The sequence below is a fragment of the Anguilla rostrata genome, chromosome 3 (genome assembly GCF_018555375.3).
Source record: "Anguilla rostrata isolate EN2019 chromosome 3, ASM1855537v3, whole genome shotgun sequence".
Classification (NCBI taxonomy): Eukaryota; Metazoa; Chordata; class Actinopteri; order Anguilliformes; family Anguillidae; genus Anguilla; species Anguilla rostrata.
This window is the reverse complement of record NC_057935.1, coordinates 59,282,470-59,303,294: the sequence shown is the minus strand read 5'-3', so window position 1 is coordinate 59,303,294 and position 20,825 is coordinate 59,282,470. Positions and strand designations below refer to the sequence as shown.

At 40.3% G+C, this 20,825-nt stretch overlaps 2 protein-coding genes and 2 non-coding genes across 10 annotated transcripts; all 4 read left to right on the top strand.

The window, feature by feature from the left end:
• Positions 1-487: 487 nt before the first annotated feature.
• On the top strand, positions 488-10,314 carry LOC135251390 (sentrin-specific protease 3-like). Of its 6 annotated transcripts, XR_010329137.1 has the most exons (12): positions 944-1,322; positions 1,832-2,510; positions 4,215-4,385; positions 4,615-4,726; positions 4,978-5,119; positions 5,700-5,747; positions 6,712-6,789; positions 7,934-8,071; positions 8,385-8,468; positions 8,589-8,655; positions 8,730-8,780; positions 9,120-9,204. XR_010329137.1 is itself a non-coding variant. In XM_064328792.1 (11 exons), the coding sequence occupies exons 2-11, from the start codon at positions 1,874-1,876 to the stop codon at positions 9,228-9,230; spliced, it is 1,572 nt and encodes a 523-aa protein (XP_064184862.1). In that variant the 5' UTR covers positions 488-625; positions 1,832-1,873; the 3' UTR covers positions 9,231-10,314. The 6 variants fall into 6 exon arrangements, 5 of the variants coding, with proteins under 5 accessions (XP_064184862.1, XP_064184861.1, XP_064184860.1 ...); XM_064328792.1 differs by lacking the exons at positions 944-1,322; positions 8,589-8,655 and adding an exon at positions 488-625 and having other exon boundaries at positions 9,120-10,314; XM_064328791.1 differs by lacking the exons at positions 944-1,322; positions 8,589-8,655 and adding an exon at positions 554-726 and having other exon boundaries at positions 9,120-10,314.
• Positions 10,315-11,190: 876 nt separating this feature from the next.
• Positions 11,191-18,821, top strand: eif4a1a (eukaryotic translation initiation factor 4A1A). Of its 2 annotated transcripts, XM_064328795.1 has the most exons (12): positions 11,191-11,311; positions 12,977-13,025; positions 13,396-13,528; positions 13,810-13,949; positions 14,463-14,631; positions 15,218-15,327; positions 15,541-15,684; positions 16,448-16,585; positions 17,005-17,094; positions 17,724-17,803; positions 18,040-18,226; positions 18,347-18,821. In XM_064328795.1, the coding sequence occupies exons 1-11, from the start codon at positions 11,289-11,291 to the stop codon at positions 18,182-18,184; spliced, it is 1,221 nt and encodes a 406-aa protein (XP_064184865.1). In that variant the 5' UTR covers positions 11,191-11,288; the 3' UTR covers positions 18,185-18,226; positions 18,347-18,821. The 2 variants fall into 2 exon arrangements, with proteins under 2 accessions (XP_064184865.1, XP_064184864.1); XM_064328794.1 differs by having other exon boundaries at positions 11,192-11,311; positions 18,040-18,821.
• Positions 14,910-15,048, top strand: LOC135252079 (small nucleolar RNA SNORD10). The gene has a single exon (XR_010329309.1). It is a non-coding gene; the product is annotated as a small nucleolar RNA SNORD10 (small nucleolar RNA).
• LOC135252080 (small nucleolar RNA SNORD10) lies at positions 16,162-16,302 on the top strand. The gene has a single exon (XR_010329310.1). It is a non-coding gene; the product is annotated as a small nucleolar RNA SNORD10 (small nucleolar RNA).
• Positions 18,822-20,825: the final 2,004 nt, after the last annotated feature.

Genomic DNA, 20,825 nt, shown 5'->3' with positions numbered 1-20,825 from the left:
GGGATTGTAAGCATAGTAGGAGGTTCCATTTATGAAAGGACCTAAAAGATTGAACAACATATTAAAAACTGAAAAACAAAGCCAGGGAAGAGAAGTTTTGTTTTTCTGGCTCTAATATGTCAACTGTGTGAAAAACCGGTTGTCCCGAGCACTGTGCTGATTGGATATCTAAAGCACATTAATGACTGAACGTTTACTAATGTGTATTGTAGGGGTGGCTCTAAATTTCAAATGAAATTACTCATTACTCATTACTCATTATCAGTATTAATCATACTGATATTATAGTAGGCCTAAGTATAGGGAACAGCAAGATCTATATTGCCTGGCTTGGCAAAATCACAGGCATTGGCTTAATATATGTGTAGTTAACTACATTTGAATAAGAATCATATTAACTGTTAACGATGCCTTTGAACGTGTGTTTTATCGTGTGGTCTTCTGTGATGATCACTGAAGAGTAAAACGCTGATACAAAACAACAGTACTCATTCAGTCATGAAGAACACACACGCAAGATCCTCCTCGTATTGTGATGACATCATCGGTGAGACGCGGCGGGCGGAAGGTGTTTGCTGTCGTTTTAAAGACGCGCCGGTGGCCATTGAATGAGGCATAATTTGAAGTAGGATTTCTTTTTGGTTTGTGTTTCTAAGTCGTTTAAATACGTCAGAAAATAAACTGAGTAGGAAACCCTCAGTACTGACTAAAAGCTACAGTGTAAGGGTGAGTGCCAGGTTTTGTGAACGCGACACACATAAGTCACAGTGGAATCAAGAGGCCGAGCGGCGTCTGTATTTCGTAAATGTAACGTTATGCTAACCAACATAGTAGTTAGCTGTACTGCACAACCCCCATGTGAATGGTTCAAAAGCAACATTCATTCAAAAACAACACCGACACAAGTATATAGATAACACTAAAGAATGAAGTCTAATGCAACGCGAGTCTTGGTAGCAAGCCGAGCGAGGCTGGTTTGCGTTCTCATAGAACGTCAACATAGCAAGCTAACCAGCTGACAATATAAACTCTCTATATTGTACGAGGGCGTCTAAACAACATTATTTAACTTCGACTTAATAGATTTCATTGCTAGTCTATTTTACGAGTGAACTGGCTAACATTAGAGTTAGCTACACGCGTTTAATTCGTAGCGAAGATTCGTAGCCAAATGACCTGTTAGCATAACCAGCATACTCCTTTATGACACTTTGAGTGAAAGGTAACCGCTAGTTATACTAGTTTTCCAGCTTCAGTCGTTAACGTTGGTGAACTTAATCTACAGTATGGTACCTACACGCAAAGCTAACCTAGCCAGCGAGGTAATTTATATCAGTGCTGTTAAATACCGAGCGTGCTACCAACCGCTAGCAAGTTATCAATTTAGCTATCGATAGCTAGATCAAATCGTCCTTTTTCTGAAATAGGGAAATTAAGACACTTGATTGTTGTATGGTCTAAAATTAACTGTTACTCCATGCATGAAATGCAGCGGTCAATGTTACTGGTGCCAGATTGATTTAAAATTATTTGAACTGCACGACTTCAAAAGAAGAGGCAAATATACTGGAGCAGCTGTATTACCGTTTTGTAATAATCATTTAAAGACTTGGGATAAAAAAATGTTTACGGAAAATACGCAAACAGATAACGGAGTAGTCATAATTGTCTGTGCAAAAAGGTTTTGGATAAAGCGCTGGTACTTTCGTACATTAATAGGCTAGTTCACCACAATTAACTGTAGTATGTGTGTTTACTTGTTTTACAAGACACGTGTGAGTTTTCTTGCCTCACTCTGTACATTTTCTCTATTTATTTGATCTCTGCCTAGGGTGGTGGAGGGCTGGCACGGGTAGTGGGGTGTACGTGGACCATGAGAGATAGTGGCGGCAGCCTGGCACAGAGTCGCTGGCAGAGTGAACTTGCCCTGGCTGGGGGCCAGGAAGGCAGTGGTGGAGGGGGCATGGCAGGAAGGCATCTCATGGACACCTCTTCAACTCACCATGCCCCCAGTCCTGTGCACCTCAAACTAGGCCTTCAGCCCAGAAGTTGGGAAGCGGAATTTATGGACCCTAAGGAAGAGGATGGTGATGATGAAGAGATAGATTATCAAGGTGGCAGCTGGGGGGAAAAAGTGGATATGGAGTGGGAAGCTCCACCATTGTTGCAACTGCAGCTGCAACCACAGCAACAGTCTGGGCATGATACCGGGAACTTACCTGATAGCCCTAATGAATCACTGCTCAGTGTGCTCAGGCCTTTTCAGCTGAGGCGGTGGCAGAAGAACCGGACTCTTGGGAGCCTACGATGTCACTTGGCCCACCACTGGAAAACCTGGCGCCAGCGGGCCCAGAGGGTGGGGATTTTGGGGCACAGGTTGCCCAAGAAGTTGCGCCATTACAGATGGTCTGGACGACAACAGCATCTGAATCTTAAGCTTAGTGGCATCCAGACAGGAGAAGAACTTCTGAAAGGAGCTCCACTTGCCCTGCAGAGGGGAGCCAAGACTGGTGAGATTTGGTTAAATGTTGGCAGTGCATTAAACAGCATTGTCATGAATGATGTGCACAGAACTAAGACAAATATCCACATAAACATGCAAGTGCAAATTAGGCTTACATTTTTGAAAATGGTTAAAAAAGTGCAGTACAGGTACTTGCACATATATTTTAGACAAAAAAGAAGAAAAAAAAAAAAGTTAGAATGTTACCCCAAAAGTATGAAATTGTGATTTAAGGTAATATTGAGCAACAAAAGGATAACAAAAATGGATAGCAAATATGGAGGTCTAACAAAATTGAGGTGAGTGAAAGAGGCCTGTCACTGAAGACATGAACAGAGCCTAATCAGTAGTTAATTTGTGCTTTCGGGTGTTGGGTACTACTGCATGTAAATAATAGTAGACCGATGTTGTCATTTTTTCAATGGCTTGAGATACATCTGGTATGCCATAATTGCTGTGAAAAATTAGGAGATGTCAGAGTTCATGTTTCAATTAAATATTTTGTTTGTTTTCTGAGAGAAACTATGCTACTCCAGTGAAATGTGGTTAACTGTAAGGTTTGTCAGTCATGATAGCCAATTATTTTCCATGTTTCTCCAATTTACTAACATTATGTTTTTTTGAATTTTAAAATACATGAAATATTAAGAGTGGCAAATGCAAATGATAATTTACTTTGGAGTCATACACAAGGTAGAATCTCAAGTAGATTTTAAGTAGACTTGGTACTTTAAAAAGGTGACAAATTTCCGTCATATTTGACAGCTTTTCAAGTTAGAGCTCATTGATTTCTAGAAACCATAACCGGGGAAGCATATTTGTCTTTGAAAATGGTTATGACCTATGCAGCTTGACTTGGCCCACTGGAGAAAGTGCTTGCTTGCCTGATCCCATCTACAAGCTTTGACTGACAGAAGATTTTCATTCAGTTTTAAATGTAAAAAGAAATGCAGTTGAAATGGGTGATTAAATATGAATGGTAGGCTAAATGTCAAATATTAGAAAAATAAATGCAAACGTTTTAGTGTCGAGTGCTACTTATGTAAAAGAGATTTCAATTTCCATTCATTTCAACTCCTATGCTATTTTTGTTGATATATTAGCTTACTTTAATGTAATATTTAAAATATACAGATATGTATGCTCATCCTACTCATTGTCTGTGCAAGATTACGTGATGGACAGGAGAGTCAAACGAAGGAGTGGGTTGATGTCATTTCAGGAAATAATAATAAATAATAACTCCTTTATAATGCACGCTTCAAACAATAATTGTTGCTGTAGTAGCCCACAGTACAACAAATAAAAACAATCAGTCAAAGAAAGACTTTTAAAAAAAGCATTCAATTAAAACAAAGGAGTAAATAAAATGACCAAAATTACTACTACTGAGGTAGATCATGACATCTGAGGCTTTGTCAGGGATGATATCTTAGTAAGAGATGGACAGTTTTTCTTAAAACCAGTAAGATAACCTCAAAATCAATTATAGTATTTGCAGGTAGCCAGTGGAAAAATATATAACAGGTGGAAAATGAGCTAACTTTGTGACTTAATACAGAAGAAAGCATGCACTTGCTTTCACCCTCCGGAAGGAGGGTATGTCTGTAAACTTTAACATGCAAATTGGACATGCCAAATTAAGAGAAAAATAAGGGTAAAAAAGCACTCTGTTGTGTTATTAACCATTTCATCGTCCTTTCCCACCTAGACTCCCAATTCTGTGGAGTGAATGGCTTCCCTGGAGACTTCCGGATTGGAATTAGAGGAAGTGACTCAATCTCAGAAGCCTCAGTTGATGACCTTGCAGGCCCGCATGACAATTCCGCATCCCAGAGCATACAGAATGCCCTGACTGATGAACAATTGACCTGTGTGCAAGGTAACACTGATACTGTTCTTATGCATATGACTGCCACCTATAAATCAACAGGCTCCCCTTTACAGTTGTTATATTGACTGTCTCTGTGATCTATTTTACATTAGTTATCTCTGGTCAGCTCCAGCTGAAAATTGAATTCATGAATCAATCTTGAACGACTGTATCACCCTGGGGTTAAGTATGTGTAAGTGGAGACCTGATGAGGGTCCCCTTTGTGCTGTCCTTCCAGGGATACTGGACAAGTCTTTGCAGCAGTACGGCAGCCTTATCCCCATCCATGTAGACGAGGTGGTGGAAAAGCTGCAGGACATCTTCAGTGAGAGCTTCTCTCAGTCACACAGGTCTGACACTCTTGCCAGGCCTATTTCTAACCGGCCTGTCAAGTCAATATTCAAATGTATTTTGAATCTGAAAAAACATTATAATTAATTTTTTTTTTTTAAACGTTAGAATTTTCACATTTTTGTCAATACCTGATTTTAATTTCTCCTGGACAATTGGACAAACATTAAACACTAAAGTTAATTATGTCTGTCTCATTAGCTTGTTGGTAGTATAAAATGCTGAAAAAGTATTGTGTTGTGCCCCCCAGGAAGGCAGTGGTGCAGCACACAATCCTCCAGCGGTTGTCGGGCACTGCCGTGGTGCGTGGGTTCCGTGTAAACTACAAACGACATGTCCTCACAATGGATGACCTCACCACTCTCTATGGACAGAACTGGCTCAACGACCAGGTGCATACGGCAATTCCACTGTAACAGTATGATGCTCGGGCAAATTTTAAACTTTAAGCTTCCATTCATCACTAAATATGATGCAAAATAATTTCCATATCTGAGTCATCAGAACCACTATTGCATGGAATTTACCATATTGTAGTCTCATATTCTAACATTTTCTTCTGATGATTTTTTTTTTTGTTTAACTTTTTCAAATGATAATTGTCCACTTTCAAACCTTAGTTGTGTGATTATTAAAGCTTTTCATTTATTAAAGAAAGCATGAGTAGGCGTATAATTAATCTGATACCAAACAAATACAAAATATAGCCTATGATAGATGATATTCATGCAGTCTAAACTGCTGTTCATTAAATGAAAGTTGTAGATTGTGTAAAATCAGTTGCCTACTGCATGGGATGACAATGTGCAAATCAAGGTTTTGTACTTATAGCAGTATAGGAATAGCATGGGGAACTTTTCAGTAAGGCCCAGTGAGGTTCTTGCAGCTGAGCCCTGCTGTTCCAGCTGTGGCGATGGCAGCATTTTTGTTTTCTCTGTGTTTAACCTGGTGTGGTGTGCTTGCATTTGTCAGGTCATGAACATGTATGGGGATCTGGTGATGGACTCTGTGCCAGACAAGGTAAGAGGAACGGTTTCCACTGTACATTTCCTGAGACTAAATATACTCAACAGCCACAAGCATTACGGACCACCATCCCATTGTTTTTCTGTTTGTGGCTGTATTTGAATTAGTGAATGAGGAAATAGTGGTGGGATGCTACACAGTTGGGACAGGGTCAGAGGGCTTTAGGCTGCTTTTCCTGTGTGCCATGGTCCTGCACTTTTGTCATGACTCTCCGCTTATACACTTGCATGGTGGAAACTTCATACTGTGTTTCAGTGCATTGTCTCTCAGGCTGTTGACAGGACTGCCATCTAGCACTTTGCTTTTTGTTATATCGTGTTAACAGATTCAAAAGGGGCATTGTTCAGTCATCCTGTCCTTCAGTCATTAGTTATTTTCCTGTCTTTAACATTGGCAGTGATGCATGAGACATGAAAAGTGTCCTCCTTTGACTCAATGTGTGTGCGAGCATAATTACCTGATTGTGGGATGAAAACAAGCAGCGACTTGACATCACATGCACGTGCTTGTCTTCACTCTCCCAAATTGACAGAAGAGGTTGCAGCGATGGACACGAACACAAATTGAGCATTCAAAATGAGAATAAACAAAGGGTATAAAAATGTGATGATATAAATATTGAGGTTGTTAAATAAGCAGTGTATCCAACATATTATCAGACGTGAACATAGGGATTGTACAGAAGAGAACCGATGCAGCACGTCATTTAAACTATTTGGGTGACAGTGTTTGGGTAATGGATGAGATCACATAGCCCTGTGTGTTTTTTTAGCCAAAGTATTGCCATAACTTAACTTTTTGGAGGAGATTGAATTGACCTATAACACATGGTGACTGGCTCTGTTAAGTTTGTTAATTCAGCCCAGGGTTCAGTTCATATGGTTTTATCTATGGGGAGAAACCCTATTCATGTTTGTACAACTTAGTAATTAGTTTTGTTTTTTCCATTGTCTCTCAGGTTCATTTTTTCAATAGCTTCTTTTATGACAAATTGAGGACAAAAGGTTACGACGGGGTCAAACGTTGGACAAAAAACGTAAGAAAGCTTGATCTTTATTGTCATGTTTTTTCTCACCTATTGATGACAGTAGTCGCAATTGTTTTATTATTATTATTATTATTATTATTATTATTATTATTATTATTATTATTATATTGTATTTTGTTGATCATATAAAAACATTTTCAGTTTTTCTGATGTTGGAAAATTGAATGGCGTACAGCCTCTACTAGAACCACAGCCACACTAGACAATAGCACCAAATAATAGCTTGGCAATGGACAGTACACTGGAAATTTCAGGAACTGACATCTCAGTTACATGGGCTTGAACACTATGGACGTTTGAGCTTGGGAAATTTAGTATTTAGTCAGCTCTTCCTAATTTACAAAAGTTACTTTGATAAGAATATTAGTAGGAAAATAATTTTATTTGCAGATGACACAAGTCTGTTGGGAAGCTACTGGAATAATCTAAGAATGAATTATTATAATCCAGATTTGGTCAGACACCTGCCAGATTAAATTTTGTACTAAATGTAAAGTTCTACATGTGCAAAATAAGTTTAAAATAAACAGTTTATAATGAAGTTTAAATTTTTTTGACTGTCCTCCATTTGATCCAAGTCTGTTAGGATCTAGCTAGATATTGTGCAGCAGAATTAAATAAGGCCAACTGGATGCTGTCATGTATTGCAAAAAGTATTGAGTGGGTTATATAATCTTATTCAATGCTGTTCTCAGACTACATTTAGAGTATTGTGTCAAATTCTGTGCACCACATTATAAGACATATGTACATGTGCTTGGAGGAAGCATAAATGGCTTTTTGAGTATGAAATTTGGAAATTAAGAGAAAACAACCTAAGCAATTTAATCTTTTCAGGTTTAGCAAAAGTAGATGGGTGTATTCTTTTATGTTCATATTTTTTAAAGGGTTTAACAATGTAGACAACTAATGATATTATTTTCAGGTTGGATTCTGCCAACAGAACAGTGGAAATTTATCAGTTAGATTTTACAACAGATTTTTTTTTCATACAGAATTGTCAAAGCATGGAACATCATTCTAGGTGGAAGTAGAAGCACTGCAACAGGCAGGATGTAAGTGTACCAGTTAAGGTCTCCAGTTAATACTAACATGCTTATTGTCTCTTGCCTTCCTTCCTCCACCTTCTTAGGTGAACATCTTCCAGAAAGATCTTTTGCTGATTCCCATTCATTTAGAAGTGCACTGGTCACTGGTTTGCGTGGACATCCCACGACGAGCCATTACATATTTCGACTCCCAACGCACCCTCAACCGCCGCTGCCCGAAGGTGAAATTGGCTTGGGTTTTTGGGCTCAAATTAAATAGGTCTTATTTACTAAACTCCTTTGGACACCTGTCATCAATACACACATCGCACACTTAAGTAAATGATCCATATGTCGTTACTTATGCTTACTGTGGTTGAAAATGTGTAAAATATGGCTTGATTTGTTTTTGTAAGCTGGGATTCTTTTTGCTTTATAATAGAATTCCCATCAAACATTTCACCAACATCTCATAAACACGGTAGACAAAAACTTTGCAATGAGCCATGGGAGCTTAAAATACTCTCCATTAATGGGGTTCATGTCCTTTTTCAGCATATTGCAAAGTACCTCCAGGCAGAGGCTGTCAAGAAAGAGCAGAAAGACTTTCTCACAGGGTGGAAAGGCTTTTTCAAAATGGTGAGAATTCCCGATCTGATGTGGTCAAAGGGTGCTCCCCTCCACACTTGACCAAAGTATAATGGCAGTGTTTCTGAATGCTTGTGCATTTTGTGATTGTAAATGTGTGACTAATACAAGGTTCTGAGCATTTGCATATGCAGCATGCTGTGAACAATGAAAACTGCTCTCCTATTTTGGAATGCAGGTTAGTCCTCAGGTGCATCAGTTTGTTGATTTTCATTGTGTCAAATGACCACATTGTCTTTTTATTTGTCCCAGAATGTAGCCCGGCAGAATAATGACAGTGACTGTGGAGCTTTTGTTCTCCAGGTGAGTCTGATACTTTAGTATAATCATTGTCTGTCCCTTTACACTTAACAGCGTGTAACCCACGAATCCATTGTTTCAGAATCTTAACTGCTCAACATGTTCATTAAATTGGTATTTGACAATTCCCATATTGAGACATATTTTACCTTTGATTTTTGACCTGTCTCACGAAAGGCTCAGGTTACAAACACTGCTTCAAGGCTCAGAGCTTACATACTCATCCTCCCTCTTTCTTTCTCTAGATTTCTTGAACTTTCACTACCTGTATCTTGTCATTGTCCCTTTTCAGCAGTTTTCTTTGTACCCCTCATACCCTCTCTCCCTGCTTCTGTTTTCCAGTACTGCAAGTGCCTGGCATTGGGGCAGCCATTCAGCTTTGGCCAGCAAGACATGCCCAAGCTGAGGAGACTCATGTACAAAGAACTGTGTCACTGCAAGCTCTCGCTGTGACACTGAGCAAAGGAGTGGGGTAGTGTGAGAGAGGCCACCCATTTATCCTCTTTCACCATCCAGAACTCTGCATACAGTGGACATTTTTTTCTCCCCTTGTAATTTATCTTCCAGCCCTGATTTTTTATTTTCATGTTGGAATTTTCTTTTTTTGGGCCAAGACTGACTGAGGCCAGCTGGGGAAAGTACGACATAATACACATTTGGACTGTAAGGATCTCTATACAGACTGTCACCTTTTGAGTCTGGCCAAATGATGGCATGCTAGGATTGGAAGAGTAATTGCTTTTTCATTTCTAATTCTTTTTATGACAGTAACTGGTAAGCTATGCTTATTGAAAAAGATAAGGTGAGGTTTGGTAATTCTTATTTTTTAAATAAATAATGGACGGTGTCAGGTATATAATATATTTTTAAACTATGGTTACTATGTTCTAAGTATTAATGTTGCTGAATATCCTTTTTTGGAGGGGTGGATATGGCTTATTGCAGGGATACTCAAATCTGGCCCTCGAGGTCAATAGTAGTTTTGATTTTCTCTTCTGCCCGATAGTCCATAGTCCAGTAATGTCACAGATTGGCCAGAGATAACACTCACCTGACATGTCAGGTTTAAATCGGTCCCTCCCAGGGGGGAGGAATAAAAACCAGCAGTAATACTGGACCCCGAGGGTCAGATTTGAGTACCTCTCACTTAGTGGAACAAAGTCAACTGTTTTATATATTCAAAATTGCATTGTGATGTCAGTAACTGAAATAAACTAAAGGTTGAGACAAGGAAATAATGAAAAGCAAGATTTCCTCTCACACCTGCTGCATTGAAATCATTGTGAAATACAGAAATTCACGTCCAATTGAGCCACATAAAGGCATATGTGTTTAAAGTTTGTATTTAAAGTAGGCAAAATTACTAGTCGAAATGGACTGTGTGACCTGTTCTCATTGTGACAAATTATGTTTTACTCATGTTCTTAGTTCATTTTCAGTATATAGTAAAGGCCATTTGCTAATTGAGAGAATGCAACTGTGCAAGAGTGAATTGAGATATAAAGTTTCTGAGCTCTAAGCCTATGGATTTTTCTAATATGGACAGACTGATCGGTTTTTATAGCAGGACATTTCCAGAGATGAAGCATGTCAATGTGGCATACAGTCACACATTCTGCTTAGACAAAGATTACTGGTGCAAGCATGCCTGGTCACCTTTGTGTTGAAACTAGCAATGTGAAAATAATAACCCAGTCTCTCTTGTAGTGTGTTCGTGACTTTGGGAGATGTAGTTTTTATTTGCTGGCTATATGATGGCCTAGAAGCAATAAGCCAGAGAGTGTGTAATTGTAATATTCAACCGTGGAGAAGCTGGTTCTGTCAGACTCATGAGTAATCATTTAAAACTTTACTTTTGACTTCATGTTTGAGATCTGAAATGTGATGTCATGAGATCATTACAAACTAATTACTGTATATATTGCCTATTGGAACTAACCGGGAGAGAAGTCTGAAATATAAGTTAATGGTCAATTAGGTTGCTGTTATTGTGGTTAAGCTGCTGGATGACCGACACTACCATAATGGAAGGGTCGTAGGAATGAACTGTTTAAACAGGAACAACACTATTATTGCTTAACTGCTGTGCTGGTAAATGACTAACGTTGTCCCTTATGTGACGTCATCCTGATATGCCTAACAATTTTGGGCGGGGAAAGATGATGAATAATGTAGTGTAGATTAACTGCATGATTCAGCGCCCACCGCGGTTGTAACGTCAGTCGATTTGGAGCCAAAATGGCCGCGGTGTCGTCATGGAATCAAAATCCAATGAAATACATTTGTGCTCTTCCTGGGGCGTATTCATGGTTCAGCCACACCCATTCTTTCCTAATAAGGTGTGATGTGGGTAGCACTTACTTTTTAAAGGACATGTCTATAAACCTATGAAATACAATAATGGGTGGTCTTAACAGCGATTGATGGAATTGTACTACAATCACAGAGCTACATCGGAGGCCACGTTGAAGTATATAAAAGATTTTCGCGGCTGATTCGCTCTTTGTGATAATGTCGGCTGAATATGAAGATAGGTAAGGCCAACGGCGATAGTAGATTTTATGAATCCTAATGGTTTCTTTTATGAAAAATGGTCGATAATTCAGTTTTTTTAATATTCGTGTATCTTGTGTCTATTTAGCTAGTAAACCTTAACTGGCTAATAGTATTCAAGGGTATGGCTAGCTAGCTAACGATATGGGGTTTAGGCCTAGTTGGCCAGGCGTTGACAGCCGGCTTTTTATTGTCATATGGACAAAATCCAGTCTATTGTTGCTCTTCGTCGTTGATTGTTATCTGCAGATACCTTTTAGTATTTATAATGGAAAGTAATCGTGGAGGTGGCCAGTAACTAGTGGTGCCGATTAGAATAAATTTAAGGTCGTGGTTTGAAGTGGTTACCTTCGCTAACGTTGTCTCAGTTTTATTTTTGGTTAGCTATCGTTAGCTCGCTATTCGTGTGCTAGAAATTTGTCCGAAATTCTGAGAAAGAGCCATGGGTCAGATTGTAAATCGCGTATATGGTGAACTGAACTGAATTATTTGACGACTAGTTAGGTAATTCGCTAACGCGGCTAGGTTAGTAACTTCGTAACGTCTCACGTGCCCATTGGCCAACGTTAGCATTGAATGTTTTAGTGAAATGGCTTTTTTGAAAGATGTATTTTTAGCTCAAATTAAATGTTGGGTTTCCGTGACTCGTGCAGTGGACGGACACTTTTTAACCATCACCAAGTCCAAATACCAGTGAAATTGGGTAGAATGTGTAGTTGCCGTATATTTTACAAAATCGGTTTGCTTGAAAGGCTAGTCAGCTTTAATATACACGTCATTTAAATTTAAATTGATATTTTCACTAACCAGGTATGTGGATTCGTTTTTCGGTGTAGCTCGGCTTTATCCACAATTCATGTGATCTTGCCACCCTAGTTAAAAATGTGCCATGTGAGCACATGGTCTGCGTAGCCGGCCAGACAAAGGCAGGCCTTGGGCGTAAACCGTGAGTTAGACCCACCGGGCAAGCGGCAAGAGAAGTACGAGTCAGACGCTCTATTTGTGTTAAAATGTATACTTTGTGTTTAACGTTGTATGGTTGGATCTAACTAAGTTAACGTATGTTAAAAGCGTGTTGTGTAACTTACCCGTTAGCTAATGTTAGACGAAATGGAACCTGGCATTTACTTTTTATAAATGGCTAAAATAGTGGTCTTATGTACTTTGATAGTTTAAAAAAGATAACAAATTGGGCTCTCGGGAGCTATCGAGGTATATGAAAGGGTAGCATGTCATTTGTGCCGGTATTCTAGCGATAGCACATGCGGATCCTGCTAACCGGTCTTTAACTCAGAGGACGACCATCTTAAATGCTTGAAAGTAAAAAATGGCCGCCGTCTCGATTTTCATTTTGCGAGAACGCAAGTCCCTCCCGCCCACGGTCGACGTGTCGTAAGCGTCGCAAAGGTGTACACCACCATTTTAAAACGAGCATTTTCGTGGTCGCAAGTGTACAAACGAGGACTGCTTGTAATCACAAAGTATAAAATGGGAGGAGGGGGCGTTTTTATTTAGGTCCAGATGCTCACATCAACCGGTTAATTCAGAATAGGAAAATGAAAAGGAAATAATCTGCTAATTTAAGCGGATGAAAATGTATGTATATATTTCTGCTGAAGTGTTAATAGGATAACTTTTTTTTTTAGACCCAGAGAGAATGGCCCAGAGGGCATGGAGCCAGATGGAGTCATTGAGGTGAGTAAAAACTGCACTGTGAAATCATTGGTGGAAGACTGTATCTGGAGTTGAAGCAAGAGCACATGCGGGTACTGCTTGTGTCTGTTGGTTTTTTGTCAGTTTCACCCTAATGGTGAGCTTTAATCTGTGCTTGTAATGATAGCTATTTCCTTAAATCAGGATGTATATTTATAGCTTGTTCATACTATCAGTGGTATAAAATTTTATGTCTGTGATGTAACAATGTTCTACTGTATATCTTGTAATGACAGCATTTTGATTCAGGTTTTAAGACCTGAAATATTAATGTTGTACATATAGCTGTAGAAAATGGTCTGAAATTATGCAACTTCCCATGGCTCAAACTTCCCTTCTCTCCTCGCCACAGAGCAACTGGAACGAGATCGTGGACAGCTTTGATGATATGAGCCTGCGGGAGTTTTTGTTAAGAGGAATCTATGCATATGGTTTTGAAAAGCCCTCTGCCATTCAGCAGCGGGCCATTCTCCCTTGTATCAAGGGTATGTATATGTCTGTTCTATGGTGTATGTTCCAGCATTGTTTGTTCTGGGTTGTAACTTCAGCTATGTATACAATAATGGTTTGTGGTTTGGTTGAGCATCTTTGGTGAGCCTCAAGGTGCACAGTTTGTGGCCATGAAAACCCAACAGACCATTTCCTATGTGTTTGCTGGAAAAAAATGTTAGCTATATAATTTTTTCCATTATGCCAGGCGCACTGGACTCTCATGCCTGCACCCAACCATCACCTCTAAATGTATACTGCTCCCTTCATCCTTCAGGTTATGATGTGATTGCACAGGCCCAATCGGGCACAGGGAAGACTGCCACTTTTGCCATTTCAATCCTACAGCAGATTGATACAGAGCTGAAGGGTACCCAGGCCTTGGTTCTGGCCCCCACAAGAGAGCTGGCTCAGCAGGTAAACTCCCTGACAATTGTATCAATGTTAATGAGACCAAATTCTAAGTGTTATTGAGACCAAGTTCATTACTTGACTCAATTATCCCCTGTCATTGGGCAAGGTGGTGTCTGCCAGTGGCACCAAGTCTTTAATCAGTCAGGGGTAGAGGAAAAGCATCCATATTCATCCCAGTCATCTCTGTACAGTGAGTAATAGGCTGGTTCATGCTGTGGGCACAGATGTATTGCTGGTGAAACAGACTGTGTAAACGGACTGATGTGAGTGCATAGTGTTGAAGCTTCTTTTCTCGCTTTTTTACAAAATGTCATTACATTGGCTTTCTGAGAAAATGATACCTCAAGTCCACAACTTTGAAATTTTTTCTGAACCCTCAATGGGGAACAGTTGTGCTTTGAGATGCTTTAGTGCCCATGAAGTAGTAAAGACATTTGCTTTTCCCTGGACGGGGGCCTTATCTTGTGTATAGTGAAGCACTAATTTCTCTGCCCCCCCCCACACTTTGTTCTCTAGATCCAGAAGGTGATCCTGGCCCTTGGGGACTACATGGGTGCTTCCTGCCATGCCTGCATTGGCGGGACCAACGTGCGCAATGAGGTGCAGAAGTTGCAGGCTGAAGCACCCCACATAGTTGTAGGAACACCAGGCAGAGTCTTTGACATGCTCAATCGAAAATTTCTGTGTAAGTATTGCGATCTGGTGCATTGGAACAAGATCATTGCATCTTTGAACTTCTAATCATGCATGCCTCACTGACGGGCTGCTTGTATGGTCCTGTGACAAGTTGCGTTAATGCAGTGGCAGAAAATATCCTTGAACTGTTACTTTTTTTCACCTTGTATTATTGCAGTTATAATTATTTGCAATTCTGAATGTGGATTCCCCACTTGCAGAAAGGATGCAGTAAAGAATGACTGAATAGAAATTCAGTGAGAATCCAGGTTTTGAGGGGCCTGGGCTGTTTTATGATGATTCCCATGCGTGTCAACTGATCCCAGAATCCCCTGCTTCTCTGTGTCTCTGCTAGTGTTTTGCTAGCGGATGTGCATGGGGTTGCAGGGCTCTGGGGCCATGATCAGAGTTCACAAAGGCTGAAAACAGCTCCCCTCCAGCATGGGCTGCACAGTGAAACCAACATAATGCAGTGGTAAAAAGAAAGAGGACAGTGCTAGAGTGATTTAAGCTGAGGTCTTGTGTCTTTTGTTACATGTGGAACTGTAGTGTAGTTTATTTGAATCGGTTTTGATTTTTGGGTTCCTCCTCTCCAGCTGCAAAGTACATCAAGATGTTTGTGCTGGATGAAGCAGATGAGATGCTGAGCCGAGGGTTTAAGGACCAGATCTATGAGATTTTCCAGAAGCTGGGCCCCAGCACACAGGCAAGTTCAAGCCATGAGTCTAGACCTTTCCTGAAGTAGAAATGTAACATTTTTATGGTGAATGATTCCTTTAAATGTGTAGTGCTCTTGTTTTGTTTCTTGTCTAGTTTAGTAGCCACTTAACATTTCATAGCCATTTTTGGAGAATGTTTGTGGTACTGATTTTCAGATCATGCTTTAGCCTTGTGTTGATGGCCCTTTGATTTTCCTCAGGTGGTGCTGCTGTCTGCCACCATGCCACTAGATGTGCTGGAGGTCACCAAGAAGTTCATGCGGGATCCCATTCGCATCTTGGTCAAGAAGGAGGAGCTGACCCTTGAGGGTATCCGGCAGTTCTACATCAATGTGGAGAAAGAGGTGAGCATGCACTCCATTCAGCCATGTGGTAAATATTGCAATGGCCATCTGCAATGAATGCAAGACATTTGTGACATGTGCATGTTTTCTGATTGCTTTGGATCCTGCAATCATGACTGATAGTGCTAGACATTGCTAGGATATTACATTAAGAATAAGTCAATTGGCAGTGGTTTCGTTTTGACCCTTCACATGGTCTTGATCCTCTTTGAATAGTGATTATAACAAAAGTGGAATATGTAGTTTGAGATGAATGAGGGGAGATTTCACCTGCCATGATATTTGGTTTGTTGTGATAAAACATTTAGCACTGTGCCTTATGTATATACTCACTGTGCTGCCTACAAAATGCCTGAGTGTGTTCATTTACTGTTCCCTCTGAATTCTTGTGCCGGTACATATTCACTTGCATGCAGCTGACACAAAGTTCAGAGCCTATAAAAACTGGTCTGTGCTAGCTGGCAAGAGGGCGGAGCTGTTTTATGATGATCTCCATGCGTGTCAACTGATCCCAGAATGCCCTGATGCTCTGATCTCCCTGCTAGCGTTCTGCCAGCAGGTGTAGGCAGGGTGTCAGTGCTCTGGGGCCATGATCATTACATAACTGTGGCTGAAAACGGCACCCTCTCCTTGCTCAGGTGGCTAGGTGAATGTGGTCTGATGCTCTACGAAGTCAGCCTCTGCAATGTCGGCAGTAGACATTCGTCCCTCATTTATACAAACGCGTTTGTGCCATGATGCTACGTCCTGTTTTGTTTCCCAGGAGTGGAAGCTGGACACTCTGTGTGATCTGTACGAGACCCTCACCATCACCCAGGCTGTAATCTTCATCAACACACGTCGAAAAGTCGACTGGCTGACTGAGAAGATGCATGCCAGGGACTTTACAGTCTCTGCTCTGGTAAGATGCTGATCCTCAACCCTGCTTGTGCATGGCACAGGGCAGTTGTGGACAGATTAGTTTCTCAGTTTACAGAATGGGGGGTTGTGCTGACTGCAATCCAAAGGTGTCTGCATCCTTAGTCATCTTCTCAACACTCCACTGTAGCACACATTGGACTGATTCATGTTGTGGGTGTGAGGCTACTGTTGAATGGCAGATGGCTGAATTTGTTGGCAAATGTCAAATTATTTTTGTTGCTTAATATTTTTTAAATTTTTTTTAGAACTTAGTTTTGTGGTTAATGGCTCTGCAACCATCTTTGATTGGTGTCGGGCTTGAAGTAGGGGGGGTTAAATGCTGGTCAGCCGAGCCATTCAAGGTGTGTTGAATTTCATGCTCTGAGTGCAGCTGCTTGAGTTGAACTTGTCCCATTACAGCATGGAGATATGGACCAGAAAGAGAGAGATCTGATCATGAGGGAGTTCCGTTCAGGTTCCAGCCGGGTTCTCATCACCACTGACCTGCTGGTGAGTCTGCAGATGAGCATTGATTTGACTGCCCAAGTCTTATTTATTCACCCCAATATACAGCATGAACACACACATTGAACTGATTGTATATACCTTGCACTGTATGAAAGCAGGACTTTGTTCACCACAATCCTTTGTTCTCTAAATACACATTAATATAATTATATTTTGACTAGGCTGATTGGTGAAGGCATCTCTAGATGCAGATATGTATTTTCGTGCAGATTTATTATGACATTACTGTGTTAAATACAACACTGTCCAGTTGGCCAAAGTTCCCTCTCCCCCCAGCTGTACTCTGTGCTTCGGGAGGAACGTAGATCTTTGGTAGAGAATTCATACTGCTCTCCACAGTGATTGGGCTGCCTGTCCCTCCTCACAACTATATAGCAGTTGACAACTGACACTAATGTATGGTCATTCCATGGTATAGGTTTGTAATTTGAAACCTGTTCAGAGTATACGGTAGTGGTAGTATGCTACTTGGGTATAGTGACCCCAGAATTAGCTGGGTTATTCTATGAAGCCAAGCAGAGTACTGCTGTTAAAAAAAAAAAAAAAAGCTTTTGTGCACATCTGGTACAGGAGCTGTTTGACCATACAAACTGCCTCCCTCTTTCCTGTAGGCCCGTGGAATTGATGTACAGCAGGTTTCTTTGGTAATAAACTATGACCTGCCCACCAACCGAGAGAACTACATTCACAGGTGAGCCCTGCTCCACATTAAGACATCTATGCCAATTCCTGATTGTTCCAGTTCCAGTTTTGTCCTTCCACTCCCTAACCAAGTGGTGAAATGAAGTCTTGATTTTTGGAATTTGCTTTCAGTCTAGTCAATCTTTTGAAGGTTCTGACCAGTGTAATATGAAATTTGAGCCTAGTTTGGTGCTCCTTATAACCCTGAAGCAAACCTGTTCATCCCCCCCCGCCTTCTCTCCAAAGGATTGGACGAGGGGGCCGTTTCGGCAGGAAGGGGGTCGCAATCAACATGGTCACAGAGGATGACAAGCGTACACTTCGGGACATTGAAACCTTCTACAACACCACTGTGGAGGAAATGCCCCTGAATGTGGCAGACTTGATCTAGAAAAACACTGCCCCAATATTTCTCCCTTCATTCAATTTTGAGGTACCCCCATCCAGATCAAACTCCCTCCTATGTTGCAACCCCCTCCCCCAAACTCTGAATTTACCCTCGGTAGGAACAGGGAAATGTATTTACCTTCTCGTTCATGTAACCCCTTTCTAGATCTGAAGTGGGGGACAAGAGACTACTCATTCTTGCTCGGTCACAAGATCCGCGCAGTGAAGTAGGGCCATGTTCAATCCATTTAGAACTCGGGCTCCCAGTACATGGTCCAGATTGGTTTTTGTGCTGTATTTCCCATTCTATTCTTTACACAAGTTAATCAAGCCTTTGTGGAGTATATTGAGTGGTGTCATTGCAACACTACAGTGTTGCCTGATTGGTTGTGTAACTGTAGTCTTTCAGCTGCTTGTTGGCACATTTGAAAGTCTGGGAGTGGGAGGTGCCTGCACATTTCACCAAACTTTAACCGGTTTTGTTTTCCTTGCCTTAATTAAATCACTACTTGGGTGCTTCAGCGCTTTAAGCAGTTTTCGGATCAAACAAATCGAAAAGTACTTTTACCTACAAGAGGTAGAGGGATACTATACAATGAACTAACTTGTCAGGTGCCTGATGAAATATTGAATTGATGTGGGGGGAAAAAAAGAATTTATATTTTTCAGAGCTTAAGGGCAACTGTGTTAAAGGGTAGTGGTTTATACTCTTTGCCTTTCTCATTGGCTCTTTTTGGGTGTAAAAGTGTATGCAATGAGAAGACTGGAGTATTGCATTGGACACAGAACAACACATTCAGATTCCTAAAGAACCATACAGTGACTTGGAAGCATTTCATATACTATATTAAATCAGTTTGGATTAAGGTCACATTTTACATTTTTTGGGGAAAGGGGAGAAAACCTCCAATAAAAAAATGAAAATCATGAATCAGTTTGATTATAATTTTTCTGCTGTTAGATTGTATCCATAATTTCCTTCTGACTAGTTTGAGTGCATTTTGCGAGGTAAAGAATTTCATGGAAAGGAGTGAGCTTGTCCAGAGTCTGACTTCTAACTAGGCTGTTCAATGCATATTTCTTTCCAGAATTGCCATTGTATATTTACGTCTTTGGACACAGAAGTGCATTCTAAATGACGTGAAATGGGGTGTGTTGTTGGTAACCTACCTCACCAAAACATGTTGGAGGGGTCTAATGCAAGGACCAAACTGAAAATGATTTGAGTATAGAGATTATAACTTAAGTGTTTTTTATTTTTAATGCCTGTATTGGGGTGGGTGGGTGGGTTAGAAGGGAGGTGGGGTGTCAGTGATATTTTTTAAATGAATTTATTAAAATGTGTTACAATTGTTAACTTTTGACAGAAGCCATGTATTAAGACTTTCTACATTGGATTCTGTATAGTATTTATTTTAAAGGTCTTAAATAAAGGTTTTCTTTCTCCTTTTTAACAAGGTAATTTGCTGTTTGTGTGCTATTCAATTTATTTATTTTTGTAAAAATTGGGAATACAAAATTTAGGCAATATTTCCTAGCCTTGGCATCTGGTTGTATAAATTGTGAATACTTCAGGTCGGGTTCTTGTATAAATTTGTCCTCAACGTGGTCTGTAGTGTATAATTCCATCAACGACGGTGACTTGACCCTGTTTAAATGTCGTGTCCAGCACACCTTTCCTTCTCCCTAAGCACCGGAAATGCGTAGTGTAGTACCTATTGTATGCCGCACGAGGGAAGCAGCATGTGAATCAAGTTGACCCATCAGGTGTGGCAGAGGTACATTATTTGAATGAGAACATTTGTTACATTCCGTTTAAGGTGTATTTTGACGGTAATTCGTAAACGAGAGGTTTACCAGTATTGTAATATGCTATGAAGATCTCTGCCCCTCAAAGTTTAGCCTTTATGCATACTCCCATTTAATTTTAAAGAAATCTGAAAAGCTTCCAAAGCGTCTATCTTGATCAATAAAGCAACTTGAAAGGATAATTATGAATTCTGATTTAAACTAGTTATGAGCAGTGTAGCGTTCCCTCATCACCATTTTCTGTATGTTTACCTGTTGGAGTTCCACGCAGTCGCCAAAACACTTTTTATTTTTATTTTTTAATCCAGGGTTCTTCCTGCAATCAAATAAACAAAGGACCATACATTGTACACTGGGGAATTTGAATGGATCGAACAATTTCACGTTCACTTGAAAATGAGCTGATGGCGCTCTTCTGTGTCGGACATGCGTAATAATACATTGATTTAGACGAATTGTTTAGGTTTTACGCCTTCTGTAAGTATGCACATTTTTGAGGTAAGCGATTGTTGTCGCATGTCAGGAATGAGCCCGGTTCAGTTTTAATTTTAACCCAATCGCGGCAAAGATTAGCTTTGATCGACGAATATCTGATTGTTGCATCGACGTGCTATCCCTCGTAGGCATAGCCTGTCGGCTACACCAACTTTTAACATTACATCAGTTAAGTATACTGATCAGATCCTAGGCATGACATTGTCAACCACAAGATATAGGTTAATTAAAAAATAAGTGATAAAATGTTAATACAATCCGCTATGGTTGTCGAAAAACAAAGTACAAACAACTAGGCCTATGTTAAGTAGAGCCTATTTTGGTCATCAGGTTTAGGTTAG